Source organism: Neovison vison, chromosome 5 (assembly GCF_020171115.1).
Source record: "Neovison vison isolate M4711 chromosome 5, ASM_NN_V1, whole genome shotgun sequence".
In the NCBI taxonomy this organism is placed as follows: Eukaryota; Metazoa; Chordata; class Mammalia; order Carnivora; family Mustelidae; genus Neogale; species Neogale vison.
Genome location: NC_058095.1, coordinates 158,239,979 through 158,255,203, shown reverse-complemented (window position 1 = coordinate 158,255,203; position 15,225 = coordinate 158,239,979). Strand labels below are relative to the sequence as shown.

At 39.6% G+C, this 15,225-nt stretch overlaps 1 protein-coding gene across 6 annotated transcripts in view; it reads right to left on the bottom strand.

Annotated features, from left to right (window-relative positions):
• Nucleotides 1-15,225, bottom strand: part of TPP2 (tripeptidyl peptidase 2) — a 69,927-nt gene that overhangs the window by 41,373 nt on the left and 13,329 nt on the right. For all 6 annotated transcript variants that reach the window (XR_006384704.1, XR_006384705.1, XM_044250055.1 and 3 more), the window contains exons 3-8: nucleotides 13,397-13,492; nucleotides 11,548-11,652; nucleotides 8,984-9,108; nucleotides 4,205-4,368; nucleotides 1,120-1,274; nucleotides 416-492 (exon numbers count right to left, since the gene is read on the bottom strand). Coding sequence is in view for 4 of the 6 variants with exons in the window: in XM_044250055.1 (XP_044105990.1) it covers nucleotides 416-492; nucleotides 1,120-1,274; nucleotides 4,205-4,368; nucleotides 8,984-9,108; nucleotides 11,548-11,652; nucleotides 13,397-13,492 (722 nt within the window). In the remaining 2 variants the exon portion in view is untranslated. The remainder of the gene's footprint in view (nucleotides 1-415; nucleotides 493-1,119; nucleotides 1,275-4,204; nucleotides 4,369-8,983; nucleotides 9,109-11,547; nucleotides 11,653-13,396; nucleotides 13,493-15,225) is intronic.

The following is a 15,225-nucleotide window of genomic DNA, read 5'->3' as shown; positions in this document are numbered from 1 at the left end:
AGGAGTGAAAGAGCCAACGCAGATGATGGAAAGCAAGGCTGAGTGAGCATCTGAGATTCCCGCCCGGACTCAGAGTGCAGCGTGAGTGTGTGTCTGCAGCTCATAAGAAGTTCAGGAGGCCGGTGGGGTCACCGCAGAGGTCAGCAGGCTGCCCCCAGTCTAGCGCTCTGTCAGGTCGGTGCACCAGCCAGAGTCCAGGCCGCTTGTAAGCAACGGCCTGTAATGAGGGAAGGGCCAACGAGTCTTCCCGGCTACGAGGGAATCACGACATCACAGACAGGATGGTGGGAACGGGGGCCGGAGGTCCACGAGACACACACTGTCATCTAAGCGTGGCACTGCTCGTTTTCAGTTGTGGTGGACAATCCCGTTATAAACACACTCGGTACCCGGCTAAGTACCCGGGAACACTCACCCAGAGTTCGGCCAGTGAGTTGCTTCTCCATAGCTGTAGTTGACAAGATCACACTTATGATTTATGACTTCTATCATCTATCAAAGAGATGAAGAGTCTAGTTTAGGCAGCAGTTTATAGAAAGATTGGCCAGTAAAATAAAGGCATGGAATCCCAGTTTCTTAACCAATCATCTTCTATTTCAAATCCAAATGTGTATGTTACTTTCAACTTTTAAATTGGAAAACTTAAAAAAAAGCAGAGACACAGAGTATAATAAGTAGTCAATAAAAAACACAAACAGCATGTGCAGAATGGAATGGTTCTTACTAAATTCTAAAATCACTGAAGTTAAAGTAAAATCCAATTCGTACATTAAAATGAAATGCAGACTGTAAGTTAAATTCTTCTTAGACTGATGAAACAAGCTGGCTAAAAGGTCGGTTTGGGGTTTTTTAAAGTATCTCAAAATAGTGTGCCGGGGGCTTAACAGAAATGAGAAGTATAATATAATATTTCCGTATTGTCTTAAAAATTACATCTTAATAATTTTTAATAAAAATACTTTAAAACTGCATTAAGAGTTTTTGCTTCCTAAAACAAAGCCCAGTATACCAAATACAGTCCAATATTTTCTTAGTAAAGTCAAGAACACTTCGTAAACCTGGAACTATCCACAGTTACCCATCATTTATCTTCTGAATCAACACCTCCCGAACACTCACAGCGCGTATGAGGCCCGTGCCCGTTTCCATTGTGCTCAGTCGGGTATCACCAATCTTGATGGAAAGAATTTGAGCACCGGGAGCCACACCATTCCGTTCAGGTTCTTCTGGAAAATGCCCAGCAGCTATACTAGCTACATGGGTTCCATGAGCTCCTAGAGGCGAAAGGAGGGGAACACGACAGCATATTTTCAGAAAAGTTTAAATCATTCAATTTACATATTATTAAGCATGATAAAAATAATCTAATAAAAATATTCCCTCACTTTAACCCTACCTGTGTATTAGCAAGTCCCATCAATAATTACACAAAACACAAAACTTTCTGAACTACATATACTGTCCTGCTACCCTGGATTCTGTCCTGTTCATTGAAAGCACAATGCAAGTTACAGACGCGACAGTATCTGCATCGCACACAACTGACAAGGAGCTTATATCCAGAATATACGCTTCCCAATCCAAGAGCAAGAACCCAGAAGAAAAGTGGGTAAAACACTTAAAAAGCATTTCACAGAAGGGGATAACCAAGTAGCAAATCAACATATGAAAAGATGTCCAACTTCATTAGTCATCGGGGAAGGCAAATCAAAGCCAGGGTGAGCCGGCTCAGCGCGTTCTCAGAACAGCTGCACCTTTACGGCTGGCAAAGGCAGCTACGCAGGAGGGCGCGCACGCACTCCGACGCTACTGGTCGTAGAGACCAGCACTGTGGAAAGCTGAACACAGGTGTACCCTATGATCCAGCAATTCCACGCCTAGCCTTACACCCAACGAAGAGCGCACAGGTACGCTAAAAGATACATGCAAAAACATTCACAGCAGCCATCGCTTGCAGAATTCAGAACTTGGAACAATCCCAAGATCCATCAATAGTAAATAGGCATATGGTGCATCTGTGGATTAATATGATACAACAATAAACAGGAACTCCTTCTAAACATTACGGATGCACACAAAACTAAGGTTGATCTAAAGAATTCACAAACAGAAGGATTATCTATAACCCCATGTATATAAATGGGTTGAACTATGTGAAAGTGCCCCTATTGAATCATTTCTGACCTATTATTATTGGGTGCTTCAAACTAATGCAGTCATAGAAATCGGGACCAGATGTAACTCTCAGAGGACCGAGGGTAGATGTGTTCAGGGAGAGGCAAGATGGGCTTTGACAATGATTTATTTCTTGGTTATACAAAAGTAACCATTTTCTGAGAATTCAATGTGTATACAATTTGTGATTTGCATACTCTTCTCTAGTATGTCATATTATCAATAAAGCAAAAAGCAAAACTAAACAGCCAGGGTTTCTTTTTTTAAGTGAATTAGTTTTTTGAAAGACATGGGTAGACAGAAATCTCCCACTACTGTCAGATAACAGTCAACACCTACTGGCACTGGGCCCTAATGTTTGGGTGACAACAGAGTCGTCGTAGCCCCAGAAGAAATGGGAGCGCATGACCCTTCTGTCTGCTGCCACGCTCAGAGTCCCTCGCTCTAGACAACTGCTGTCACGGAAGAATATGGACCCAGGACCCATTCTTCCTTTCTTATTTTTTCCAATGAGAAACAGGGCAGCTGGATTTTAACGTCATCCCCACCCCCCAAACTACTCGCCACCAACAGCGACCAGTCCGAGGGGCGAAACATGGAGCTCTGGAGTGCTCGCAGCCGGCTGGGGGCGGGTAAAGGGGGCAGCCACTGTGTTTCTTAAAAGGTTAAGTACGTACCTGCCACACCCAGCCAGTTCTCCTAGAAACCAGTCCAAATTAAACAAAAACATACTTGCACTCAGAGACTTGGACCCAAATGTTGGAACAATGCAAATGTCCACCGACAGGTGAGTGGGAAAATAAACCGTGGTGCAGCCACACGGTGAAATATGACCCCGCACTAAGGGACAAGCAATGTATAACAAGAGGGATGAATTTCATGCCATAACTATTCTACTTATACAAAATTCCAGAAAATGCAGAACCTGGACTGACAGAAGCAGTTCAGGAGCTACCTGGGGCTGCAGGTGCAGACGGGGCTGGATGAGAAAGGAAGACAAGCAGACTTACAGGGGTGTTGGCTATGTTCATTATCTTGGCTGGGATAATGGTTTCCTGGGCGTACACATCTATCAAAACTTACCAAATCGTGTGTATATGCATGCAGTTTATTGTACACAACTGTAACTCAGTAATACTGGGACAGGGAGTGGTAAGAGTTAAAGCCATCCTTGCTTCCCCCCCAGAAGTAACCACTATCCGGAAGCTGGTGTGTATATTCCTTCCATCTATATTCTTTAGCATACAAACACACACATCCATGAATACTGTATAGTATAATTTAGCATGTTTTACAATTTTACATAAATGCTTTATCAATGCACGTTTCACTAAAATTTTGTATTTGAGATTTATAAATACAGCTATATGTAGATTTATTCATTTTGTTTGCTATATAATATTCCACAATGAATACTACACAGTTTTAAATTAGCCTGTTCTTTTGTTAATGGATATCTGGATAGTTCCCAACTTTTTTAAAGTGACACTGAATGCCACATGAGGAGCTTTTTACCTGACTTTGTATTTGGAGGTGAACTGCTTAAGAGGTAGTATGTGGAAGTAAAATTCCTTCCACAGGAATTTGCATCAAATGAATTATACCGACTTTTTAAAAGAGTATTTTTATTTACTTGACAGAGATCACAAATAGGCAGAGCAGGGGGCAGGGGCGGGGGGTGGGGGAAGCAGGCTCCCTGCTGAGCAGAGAGCCCAATTCGGGGCTTGATCCCAGGACTCCAAGATCATGACCTGAGCCAAAAGCAGAGGCTTAACCCACTAAGCCACCCAGGCGCCCCTATATTGATCTTTCTTTTTGGTGGCCGGACCATGCTGTACTCTTGGAATGGATCCTACATGGTTTTGACTTTAAAGAAAACAATACCTTACTAAGGGCATCAAATCCTACTTATTATCCCATACCTAGTTCTTTAGATAGAATTGCTGAGTAAATTCTCTATAAGGGTACTTTATGGCTATAGTAGCAACACCTTACCATGTCCGTAACTAGTAAATCTGAAACAGAATACCTCCACTGGTCACAATGGAGAGCAGGTTTCCATCATCATATATATTAACAGAGTAATTTAACATCTCAGCTGTGCCAAAGGAACCGTATTCTTGGGCCTCTTTGTAGTTTCTTAATACTGTAGATTTACTCAAATCCCCATCTTCATTTGAATCAATGCAGGCTCTGTAAATTGAAAACAGATAGTGAAATTTATCTATTTTCTTTGGTTTTCTAAAAATAACATTGTATGGTTTACCAGGTACCTTCTTACTGCCTTGTTTATTTTGTCACCACAAACACAGTAACTGCCAGGTTTCGAGTCCGCTGTTTCAAAGTCACCAGTAAAGATTAGGAAAGAAGCTTAAAGGACCAGCCTTTAAATGAAGGCATATATGAAGGACTTTAGGAACACCGTCCACCACAAAACTCCAGGCAGAAAACCATCTAGCCACTTAAGAAATTAGACCAAAACTTAGCTTCCAGCTTTAGACTAATTCAGGATGATTATGACATACAGCCTAGGCCTTACTCCTTTCTGCTTCTTTTAAAATTGGTTTCATGAATCCAACAGTGTGTGCAGCTCCTTGAAACTAGATGAACTATAGACGGTGTCCCACTCCCACAGTTTAACAGTCTCAGGCAAACATCGTTTACAAAAGTACTTTCTACATAGTTTTATGGTTATCCTCCTGTTTGTTCTTTCCCCATGTTATTACTGCTATAATTTTTAAAATATATAGTCCAAATACTATGAAGTATCTGATTAAAGCTAAATAAATCTAAAACAAAAATCATAAATGGAATGCACATTACTTAAAAGTCAACATTATGTTTTTAGCTATTGGGTCTTTGTGCAGATTTGCTAGATAAGAAAAACTGTTTTAACAAGTAAAAGTTAATCACAATTGCAACAGTGAGTTAATGGAAGCCCACTAGAATAGAGAGAACATTTCTTATAAATGCTATCTCATTAACAAACTATGACAGTTGGGACAGAAGGGTCTCTGAAACTGTTCATTTGATTATACTCTAATCAATTTGGGGCTAAAATGATTCATGGCATTTGAAAAAAAGACATACAATATAGGAAAATATAGGAGACTGACCACTAGTGGGGAAAATGAGACAAACAGAAAACGCGTAGCGTATCAGACGGAATTAGGACCGAGATTAACAGGTTAAGATGTATTCCACCAGATCTCCCCATCTGCTAGACAGAGCAGCACTTTTGTTCCTGAAAGCATTAATCGGGCCGGTATCCATCCTGGCAATCATCTCTGAGGTCCTTGGTTTCTTCCATCCAGCCCAGCAGATACTTGAAATTCCTGGCAGTCCCTCCAACATCTTCCAAACGTCAGTTCTCCTCTGCCCTAAACCCTGCCCCTATCCTCTCTGCTACTTGAGCTGATCCTTCAACGAAATCTTTCCTGATGCTTCTGAGATGGGCTCAGATGTTCTCACACTTGCTTCCACAGTCTAGAGTTCACGGAATGGTTTCTCTACAGTCTACGTGGTAAAAAGAAGGTACAAATATTCGCCAAAGGATGAAACAATGAAGGAATCAACATCATTCTCACAGCAATTACACGGACATATTCCAAGATCAGTTTCCTGCAACCACGATCAGTATGACTCAACATTCAATCGCTGTATCAAAACACCAATATAGAATTGAGTGACTTCCTTAGTAACTCCACAGAGGCCAAGTATGTGTACGGTACAAGAGCATGACTTTCTGAAGTTGGCTGGCTTAGTTTAAGGACAAGTGTCAGAACACCAGAAAGGAAACACGGATATGAGGTTCACGGGTAGGATCTGAGTACGTGTGTGAGGGGGGACAGAACAGGGAGGTTGGGTTATAAATTTCCAGACTCTGTAATATATTTTTTCGTCTAAATTTTCGGTGGAAAAAATCCAAAGCTTTCATCAAACTCAAAGGAAATCTGAGATAACAAGGTCAAAAACCAATGGAAAAAAACCAGTTAATGGCCTTTTCTTCATGGAATCTATAAATAGTCTTCTCAACCAGTGTTAGCTCCATATTGAGTGACAGTGAGTTTGACCCTTATACGCCCTGACAAATACTTAAGGGTAGCGTTATGGTAGGTTACGGGCTAGTGCAGTGATATGGGTTTAATGGTGGACAGTCTTTGTAAAAACAAAGTCAAGGCACTTAAGGTCATTTTACCTCTCCTCAGAAATGGCTGGCATTTCTGCAATGACAGTGCCTAGATTTGCCCTAAGTAATTTGGGATCTCTGAGATTCTCCTTAAAATATTCTGGCTCTGAGTTTATCTTTGTGTATGGTGTAAGAGAATGGTAGTAAAAAGAAGGGCCATCTGTACCCCAATGTTCATAGCAGCACTGGCCACAGTTGCCAAACTGTGGAAAGAACCAAGATGCCCTTCAACGGCCGATCGCATAAGGAAGATGTGGTCCATATACACTATGGAGTATTAGTCTCCATCAGAAAGGATGAACATCCAACTTTTGTAGCAACATGGACGGGACTGGAGATTACGCTGAGTGAAGGAAGTCAAGCAGAGAGAGTCAAGTATCATATGGTTTCACTTACTTATGGAGCATAAGGAATGGCACAGAGGACATGGAAAGTTGGAGAGGAGAAAGGAGTTGGGGGGAATCGGAGGGGGAGACGAACCATGAGACTGGACTCTGAGAAACAAGCTGAGGGTTTTGGAGGGGAGGTGGGTGGGAAGTTGGGTGAGTCTGGTAGTGGGTGTTATGGGGGGCACGTATTGCATGGAGCACTGGGTGTGGTGCATAAAGTGAATTCTGGAACACTGAAAAAAAATTTTTAAAAATAAATAAAAATTTTAAAAAAAAGAAGAAAAAAATATTCTGGCTCTGAGACAGGATGGGGGAATCAAAGCCCCATTAAATATACAGTATCATGCAAACAAAAAATTATTTCCAATAATACCTGACAGCGTAATTCTGCTTCATTTTTCAGGGATTATAACATTTTCTAAATTGGTACCCCAGTAACTTCCGCTTTTGTTTCCTTTGAGTTTCATTTCCAATGCAAAAATTATAAAACTTGTCTTAGAAGACTGCTGACAATCTGTTGCAGTGTGTCCCTTGCTTTGTCAACTGTCTTAAAGCTCTTGAAAACACATACTGCCACCCTGCACATCCTGACCCAGATTCCTTTCCCTTAGGGCAAAGTTGGCAGTGTTTTCAACTCAGGTAGGAAACGTTCTAATTGAAACCACCTATTGCCCCACTACCCTATCCCTGCTAATATTAGAGTATCTCTTTAAGCCCTTGTGGTGTATTTGCCCATTTATACTGTTTTTGTATCTAGTATTCTCCTCACATTTAACCTTAACCTTGCATCCTCTCCAACGCTAAAAATCTCCTAAGGCTTATCACTGGGAATGACTATATCATCCTACACCATGTGGTGGATGTACCAAATTTGCTAAACCATGCATCTGAACACTTTTTACACTTGATCTTAGCCAAAAGACCGAGAAGTGATTGAACACATTTTAATATTATACTCTGATCCAAGCTTTCTGTGAAGTTTTTAAAGAAAAATAAAATAGTTCACACACATGTGCACACCTGCATCTATACAAAAAAATACCCGAATACGTACAAAAAATGCATTAATATTTAATATCATATGGATCAGAATGTTGCTATAAGCAAATTATCTTATTAACATTTTCAGTTCTGAATGGAATGGGGATTTCTCATTCAGCTGAAAATGTTATATACCCATTATCAGAGATGAGTCAGCACCCACATCCATGGGAGGAAAGCTCTCCTTTAGGAATGGTGCACTGCAATGTAAATGATCTGAGAAAAGTAATCAAGTCATTACATCTTGTTCTGTGTTTGCCACATCTTGGGAAATGATCCTCTGTGTATGAGCAGAGGCCCCAACTACAAAAACAACTGCTTGTTGATTTCGAGTTTCAGGGAGGAGTCTCTGATTTATTGTGGAAACCCTTTTAAAACATGTATGTCTAAAGCCCTATATTAAGGCCATACTCCCAATTCCATGCAGACAGTAATGCAAGAAGACATTTACTAGCCAAATACAAGAAACGTGCCTGCTGTGTACAATACACTGAGAAAGAACATGACAGGTGTACATGACAGGTAACCTGGTCCACACTATTGCTATTAGTAGTAACAATGGTAGCAGCGGGGGGAAGAGCTGACATTTATCAGGTGCATTATGTGTCTAGAAACATCAGATTTAATTTTCCCAAAACCCTCAAGGAGGCACTACGATTACTCTAATTAACAGACGAGGAACAGGCCTGGAGGGGTAGGCAGTGTTCAAGGTCACACAGCTAGGATCCCATCCCAGAGACTGAGCTCTTCACAGATGTGTTCTACTGCCCCACTTCAGCTTAGCTACCTGGGCTCTATTTGAGAAACCTTCACTCAACTGTACTCCTTTGTCCTTAAAACATTAATAGCAGATGCTCTGTAGAACTCTTTCCAAATTGCCCTGCCCTAATCAGGAACATTCCTACGTCTACGAATAATCAACCTGCTAATGTTTGGTTAACAGTTATTGTCTGTTAATGCAACAAGCTTCTTTAAAACACGTAAGGGTCAGGTTTACTATCTAAGATACCAAGAAGTTCAAAGGGTTTATCCAAAACTACCCAGAAGCCAATTTGGCTCTCAAATATTTCTGATTGGTGATATTAATGTCACTTAAGGAACTCTCTGGACAGTTCTGGGAGCTTAATGTTCTTTGGTGTAGATAAAAGCATTTTTTTAAGTGAAGATCAATGCAACACATGAAGCTTACCTCCAGGTTTCACCATCATGCCACACCAAGCAGTCATACACAGGGCCAGGATCACTATATTTTTTCTCAAAAGAATTTAGCAATTCCACTTGACTTTGAAGTTCCTCCTTGATTAATTTATTTGCCTAGTCAATTAGAAAATATATTAATATTAGTACATTTTGTGCTCTTGAAAAGTTCTATTAACATATAACCAAAGATACAGTGTCACCAAAGTAAAGCCATTTTACCCTAGAAAAATGTAAAAAAGTTTTCTTTTTATATCTATGCAACTTGTAGTTCAATTTAATGATGTAGATATCAATTAATATATCAAACATTTTAAGAATACTACTACTTTTAGTCAATCTCTCATTTATTTATTTATTCTACCCACTTTGGGAAGGACACTGTGCTATGTGTTGATTTTATCACTTGGCCAAGATGTGTTACTCACATATCTATAATCTATAACTAATTTCCAAAAATAACTCTAAAATTACTACAAAGTAGATTATCTATTGACTTTAAGATTTTTTATGAGAACTGTTTCTATTTAAATCTGTTTAAGAATCTAAGTAAGAAAAACCATGAATTATCCTCTGCCCTTTAGAATATGCTAATAAGTTAAAATACATACTATATTCATGACCTTGTACAGGTAAGCTGCTATTTAACTATTTTGATCCAAAAAAATGAGAATTGTATACACTCCAACCTGTTTTTTTCCCCCAACTACATGCTGGGGAAGTTCACCTGAATAGTCTTATTGAATTAAAACTTAATTTCCACATTCAAAAAGTCTTATTATACTTCATTTTTGTTATTCAACATTCATTCCTCCTTAAAGGAAAAAAGACAATAATATAGAGATTTTTGGTAAACAAAATGAAATAAAAGGGATAATTCAGTCCAGACCCCTCCTGCTATAAAACTGGCTGAAATAGCACCTGAAATACGACACTTAACGTGTCTAGTAAGAGGCTGAAAGCCAAACAGTGATCTAAAAGAAAATAATACAGCTCAAGAGGATGAATTACACAGTTAAAAAAGAGATGCTGTACACAGATTAAATAAATGCAAGTTAAATGTGTATGTAGATCTATTCAGGGCAGGAGTTCTCAACCCTAACTGTGCATTAATTAAAGCTCCTGGGAGCTTTTAAAAATGCCAGCCTTCCTGCAAGGCTTTGATTTAATTCCTCTCTAGGGCATAAGCACTGGCGGTTTAAAGCTCTTCATTTGATTCTAATATGCAGCCAGGGTTGAAAACCACCAATACCATTCCACTTTTGATTTTAAAAAGGTATATGCAGGGGCACCTGGGTGGCTCAGTGGGTTAAGCCACTGCCTTCGGCTCAGGTCATGATCTCAGCGTCCTGGGATCGAGTCCCGCATCAGGCTCTCTGCTCAGCAGGGAGCCTGCTTCCTCCTCTCTCTCTCTCTCTGCCTGCCTCTCTGCCTACTTGTGATCTCTCTCTGTCAAATAAATAAATAAAATCTTTAAAAAAAAAAAAAGGTATATGCATGCATTAAAAGAAAGATTGAGAAGGATAAACATCAAGGTGTTGGTACCATCCCTGGGGTGGGGGGGTAGCATTTTAGAGGCTCTCAATTGCTACTTTGTATGCCCGTGTGATCAAAAATTTCTGCAACAAGCATGAACTATTTTCATAATTAACATTATCTTCATTTAATTAACTGATTAAAAAAAATGTAATAGCTAGGGCACTTGGGTGGCTCATTCGGTTAAGTGTCCGACTCTTGATCTTGGCTTGAGTCATGAGCTCAGGATTGTGGGATCGCGCCCCATGTCGGGCTCAGCACTCAGTGGGGGTCTGCCTGAGATTTTGTCCCTCCTCCTCTGCCCCGCCCCCTGCTTGTATTCCTTCATTCTCTCTGCCACTCAAATAAATAAATCATAAAAAAACAAATGCAGCAGCTATTTAAGGATGTGGAACAATGGGAGCTCTCATAGTACTTCTCACAGAAATATGAATGGGTACTACCACTTTGTGCCCCACCAAAAACATGCATGAGAATGTTCAAAACAGCACCTTCCATAGGGCCAAGAACTGAAAACAAGGCAAATGCCGATCTGCAGGATGGACACATCGACCGTGGTGCAAACATCATACGCAACAAGAGTGGACAAACTACAACACCCACACACGGATGAATCTCGCCAACACAGGACTGAGTGAAAGCAGCTTCTCATGAGAGAACACACTGTAGGATTCCATTCTACAAATTCCAAACAGGCAAAATCTTTCAACAATGTTAAGTCACGATGGTGGTCACTTTTGGAGGAGGCAGAGAGCAATGACTAGGAAGGGGTATGGGAGGGAGTGTTCACTTTGTGCTAACTCGTGACTACACACACTTAGCATTTATGCACTTTTACATACATGTATGTTCACTGAGAAGTTTTGAAAACTATGTAAGTTGATTTCAGAATAAAAGAAAAATTAGTAAAATTAAACAATTTAAAACTTGTGAAAAAAAAAACCAGTCTGTTAACTCTCTAAGAACTCTATGCTAATACAGGTCTGTGGCAATGTTTAAATAAAAGCGACTAGCACCAACTTGAGAAGGGCAATTGTTGGCAACATCAAATTCTTCTTGTTTTCTACAGGCTTCTGCAAGGGCCACCCTATGAACAGGATCCCAGATTTTTTCCTTTCGTTCTTTCTGCAAAGACAGAAAAATTACCTTACAATGAGGATGACAAACATCCTGGTAAACCCGGACAGTCTTGTATATAAAGACCTAGATGTCACCAGTCATGATGCCACACAATTTTCACACAGGAGCTAAAAAATCATTTATAATCAAGTGGATAAAGCAATAGATCAATAATTAACAACTAGTTAACTCAGTGCACCTGGGTTTTAAGAGGACACATATATCAAGGCACATCCAAATGTATTTTGATACATATGCCCCAATTTTAACCCATCCAAGAATAAAAATAATAGTGTGTTGCATAACACATTGAGTTCCCAGTCACTTACAATAAAAGCAAATACTGTGCTGTGGGCCCTTATGCAACTGAGAACGGCCTTCAGCCACATGCAAGCGGACGGCAGGGTTAAGACTAGCTGTCAGGAGGGGCGTGCAGGCTTCTTCAACCTCCTCCATTTCTGGCTTATTTCTTCCCTACCCTCTCTCATTTGTCAGAGTTCTGTCACTGAAATTGGTTTTACCTTCATCTCTATCTTTAACCCATAGTGCCACCAAGTGGAGGTCGGCTAGATACAAAAAAAATCCTTTCCAATACAACAGCTCCACTGAGCTAAGGAGGGGGTAGACAATAACATACTCTATTTGCATGTTCATTTGCACTTTATCATACAGTGGATGAAATTTAATATGGTGCATAAAAATACTATGCTATGTGTACATCAGCCTGAAATTTTAAAAATAAAATAGCATCCAATAAGTTATATGCATTTTTTGTCATTTTTTTTGCAGAATGATTAGAATCTGACAAAAAAGTAAAGGTCTTATATGCAGTGTGCTGAGTGGCTCTTACGGTGCAGACCCCTGGAGAAGCAAGTCACAGTGCTAATGATTAGAGGGAAGCACCCACAGGTCTTACCCTTTGGGCTCATTTTCAAGGATCACATTATCTTTTACAGTTAAAACTCGGAACCTGTGTCAGCTACCAGCGGGACAGTAATCCTCTAAATCGGTGCCGGCAAATATGGGAGCCACGGGTTGCTGTTTAGATCTCAATTTTAAAATATTACAGAAAATTAAAATTTCACACGAGTCACATTTCAAGTTCTCAACAGTACTGGTCGCCGGTGACTACCGTAACGGGCAGACAGAGAACGTGTCCATCATCCCCGAGAGGTCCACTCAGCAGCGCTGCTTTAAAGCGGCTCCTTCTTCCTCGATTTGCGACTTACTTTCTAGTAACAGCCGTGGGTCTGCTATACTGCAGCTGCTTCAGGTCTGGGTAACCCTTTCCCTAGTACTGAATGATGACTAGCCAGGATCAAGAAACCTCGTCAAACAGTATGAAAAGTGGGACAAATCATCATAGAAGCTATAAAACTGGGAACAATTAAGTTAGCCAGGACTTTACATCAACTTTAAATAGTCTTTAGTCTTTTGGGGGTTAAAAAAAAAGGTCCCTCAAAATCCAATGAAAGCTATATTCCATCTCCCAGAAAAATACACATATATAAAAACTTGAAGATAATTTCAATGTATTCACAGATTTTCTAAACTTATCCGTGTACACAAGATTAAGAACTGTCACTTTAAATGGCTAACATTCCGCTGAACAGAGCCCTGAAGCAGTCATTGTCTGAAAGTCTCCCAGCCTCCACAATCATTAAGAGTTCATGGGATCTTATGAGAAATGTTTTTCTTTGGTCGGGAACACATGTGAGGAAGAAGTCATTGATTCTAGATTGCACATTACCTGTATCCTTTCCTTGAGTGCCTTTGGATAGAAGTCATAGCCATTTTTAATGCCAATATGATATTTGCCTGAGGGATTTGTCCAGCTCACAGGAATCTATAGAAAAAAAATACATTGTCAATTCCCTAAATGCTTCCCAATTCCAATGATTTACTACTAGGGAAAAAAGCTATTTCAATTCTATTCCGATGGCTCAACTTGCATGAGCAAGGTTCTGTATCAGAGCAATATTTCTAATATTCTAAGGTGTCACATAGTATCTGTCTGGCTTTTCTTTTCATCCATAAATAAGGTGGTTCACCTAGGATGCCTTTCATTTACACAATGCTTCATAGCTTATAAAGTGCTTTCAACATCTGCGACCTCACTAAACTACTACAATCTTTACTTCTCAAGCATCCAAGGACACATCACCTCTCCCTTCTCAGACCTACTGCCAAACTAGGGGTGAGGGGAAGAGATTTACAGACCCTCTGGATGACACTTAGATTTCCTGTTAAGAAAAACATTCCCTACAATCAACAGGGATAATGCCTAGATACTTAAAATAGCTCTTTAAGAAAAAAGTTCTATAAAATCATGTTAATTATATATAACATCTTATAATAGTCTTTCCAAAAATCGGGAAGTATTTTAAAGCTTCTAATTAACAGAATGATGGAAAGAGCATGCCTGGTGACAAATGGAAAAAGCAAACAAACAAAATAAATAAATAAATAAATAAATAAATCAAACTGCTTGTCCAAACTGCAGGAAGGGTGAAAAGAAAGCTAGAATCTAGCTCTATCACAGATACCAAAAAACTCAGTGTAAAGGTCATGTGCTGTAGGTAAACCTGGCTATGAATCCAAACTCTCCCACTAACCGACCCACAGGTTCCTACTTCATGTAAAAGGAAGAAAATGATCCCTACCTTATGATTTGCACATATACTGAGCATTAATCCACTTCAAATGTCCACCAAGAAAATGTGGAATATTCACACTTTTTGTAATCACAGGACCCGCGATTAGAAACAGCTTTCAAACGTGTATAAATCATGAGGTTGAACTATCAACCACTCAGACTTAGATGACTCATCAATTCTCACTTGCGCAGTACTTTTAACTGGCTCACCTCCATGTCGCTCATCAAATTATTCCCCAGGTGAGAAACTTATGGATGAAATTTTCTCACAACTAAGTAGAGATAAAAATGCCATTCACAGAACTTCAAAGATCTACTGATTTTTTAAAAGCCTGCCTATATCAATAATTATTTCTGGAATCAAATGGATGTCTGGAGTATATGAAATTTTACATATTGTTGGCATATAAACTACTGCTTTTCATTCAAAACTTACCAACCTCTTTTAGAGAACAATCCCTGTTCTCTAACTTTAATGTCCTTGCTATAGCCTGTAACATAACAACAATACAGTGTTGCAACAACAACAAAAAGGTAAGTAGTCACTAGCTGGCACATTCAAAGACTATTTCACCACACGTGTCCCACTACACAGATCAGGTAACTCTGGGCTAGTGGCAACTTCTTTGCACAAGGAGATTACAAAAGGTTGTGAAATGCTGAAGGAGTAAATGGAGTAACTCATTAAAACAAGTGTAAGATAAGCAGGCGCTAACACATATTTAACCAAATTACTTACATTATATATAATACAATGAAAATAATCCATGAGACTTCATGTATATTTAATTATAAATGAGATCAATCAAAAAAACAAAGAGGCAACCCACAGAATGGAAGAAGATATTTGCAAATGACCGTACAGACAAAAGGTTGATATCCAGGATCTATAATGAGCTCCTCAAACTCAACACACACGAAAC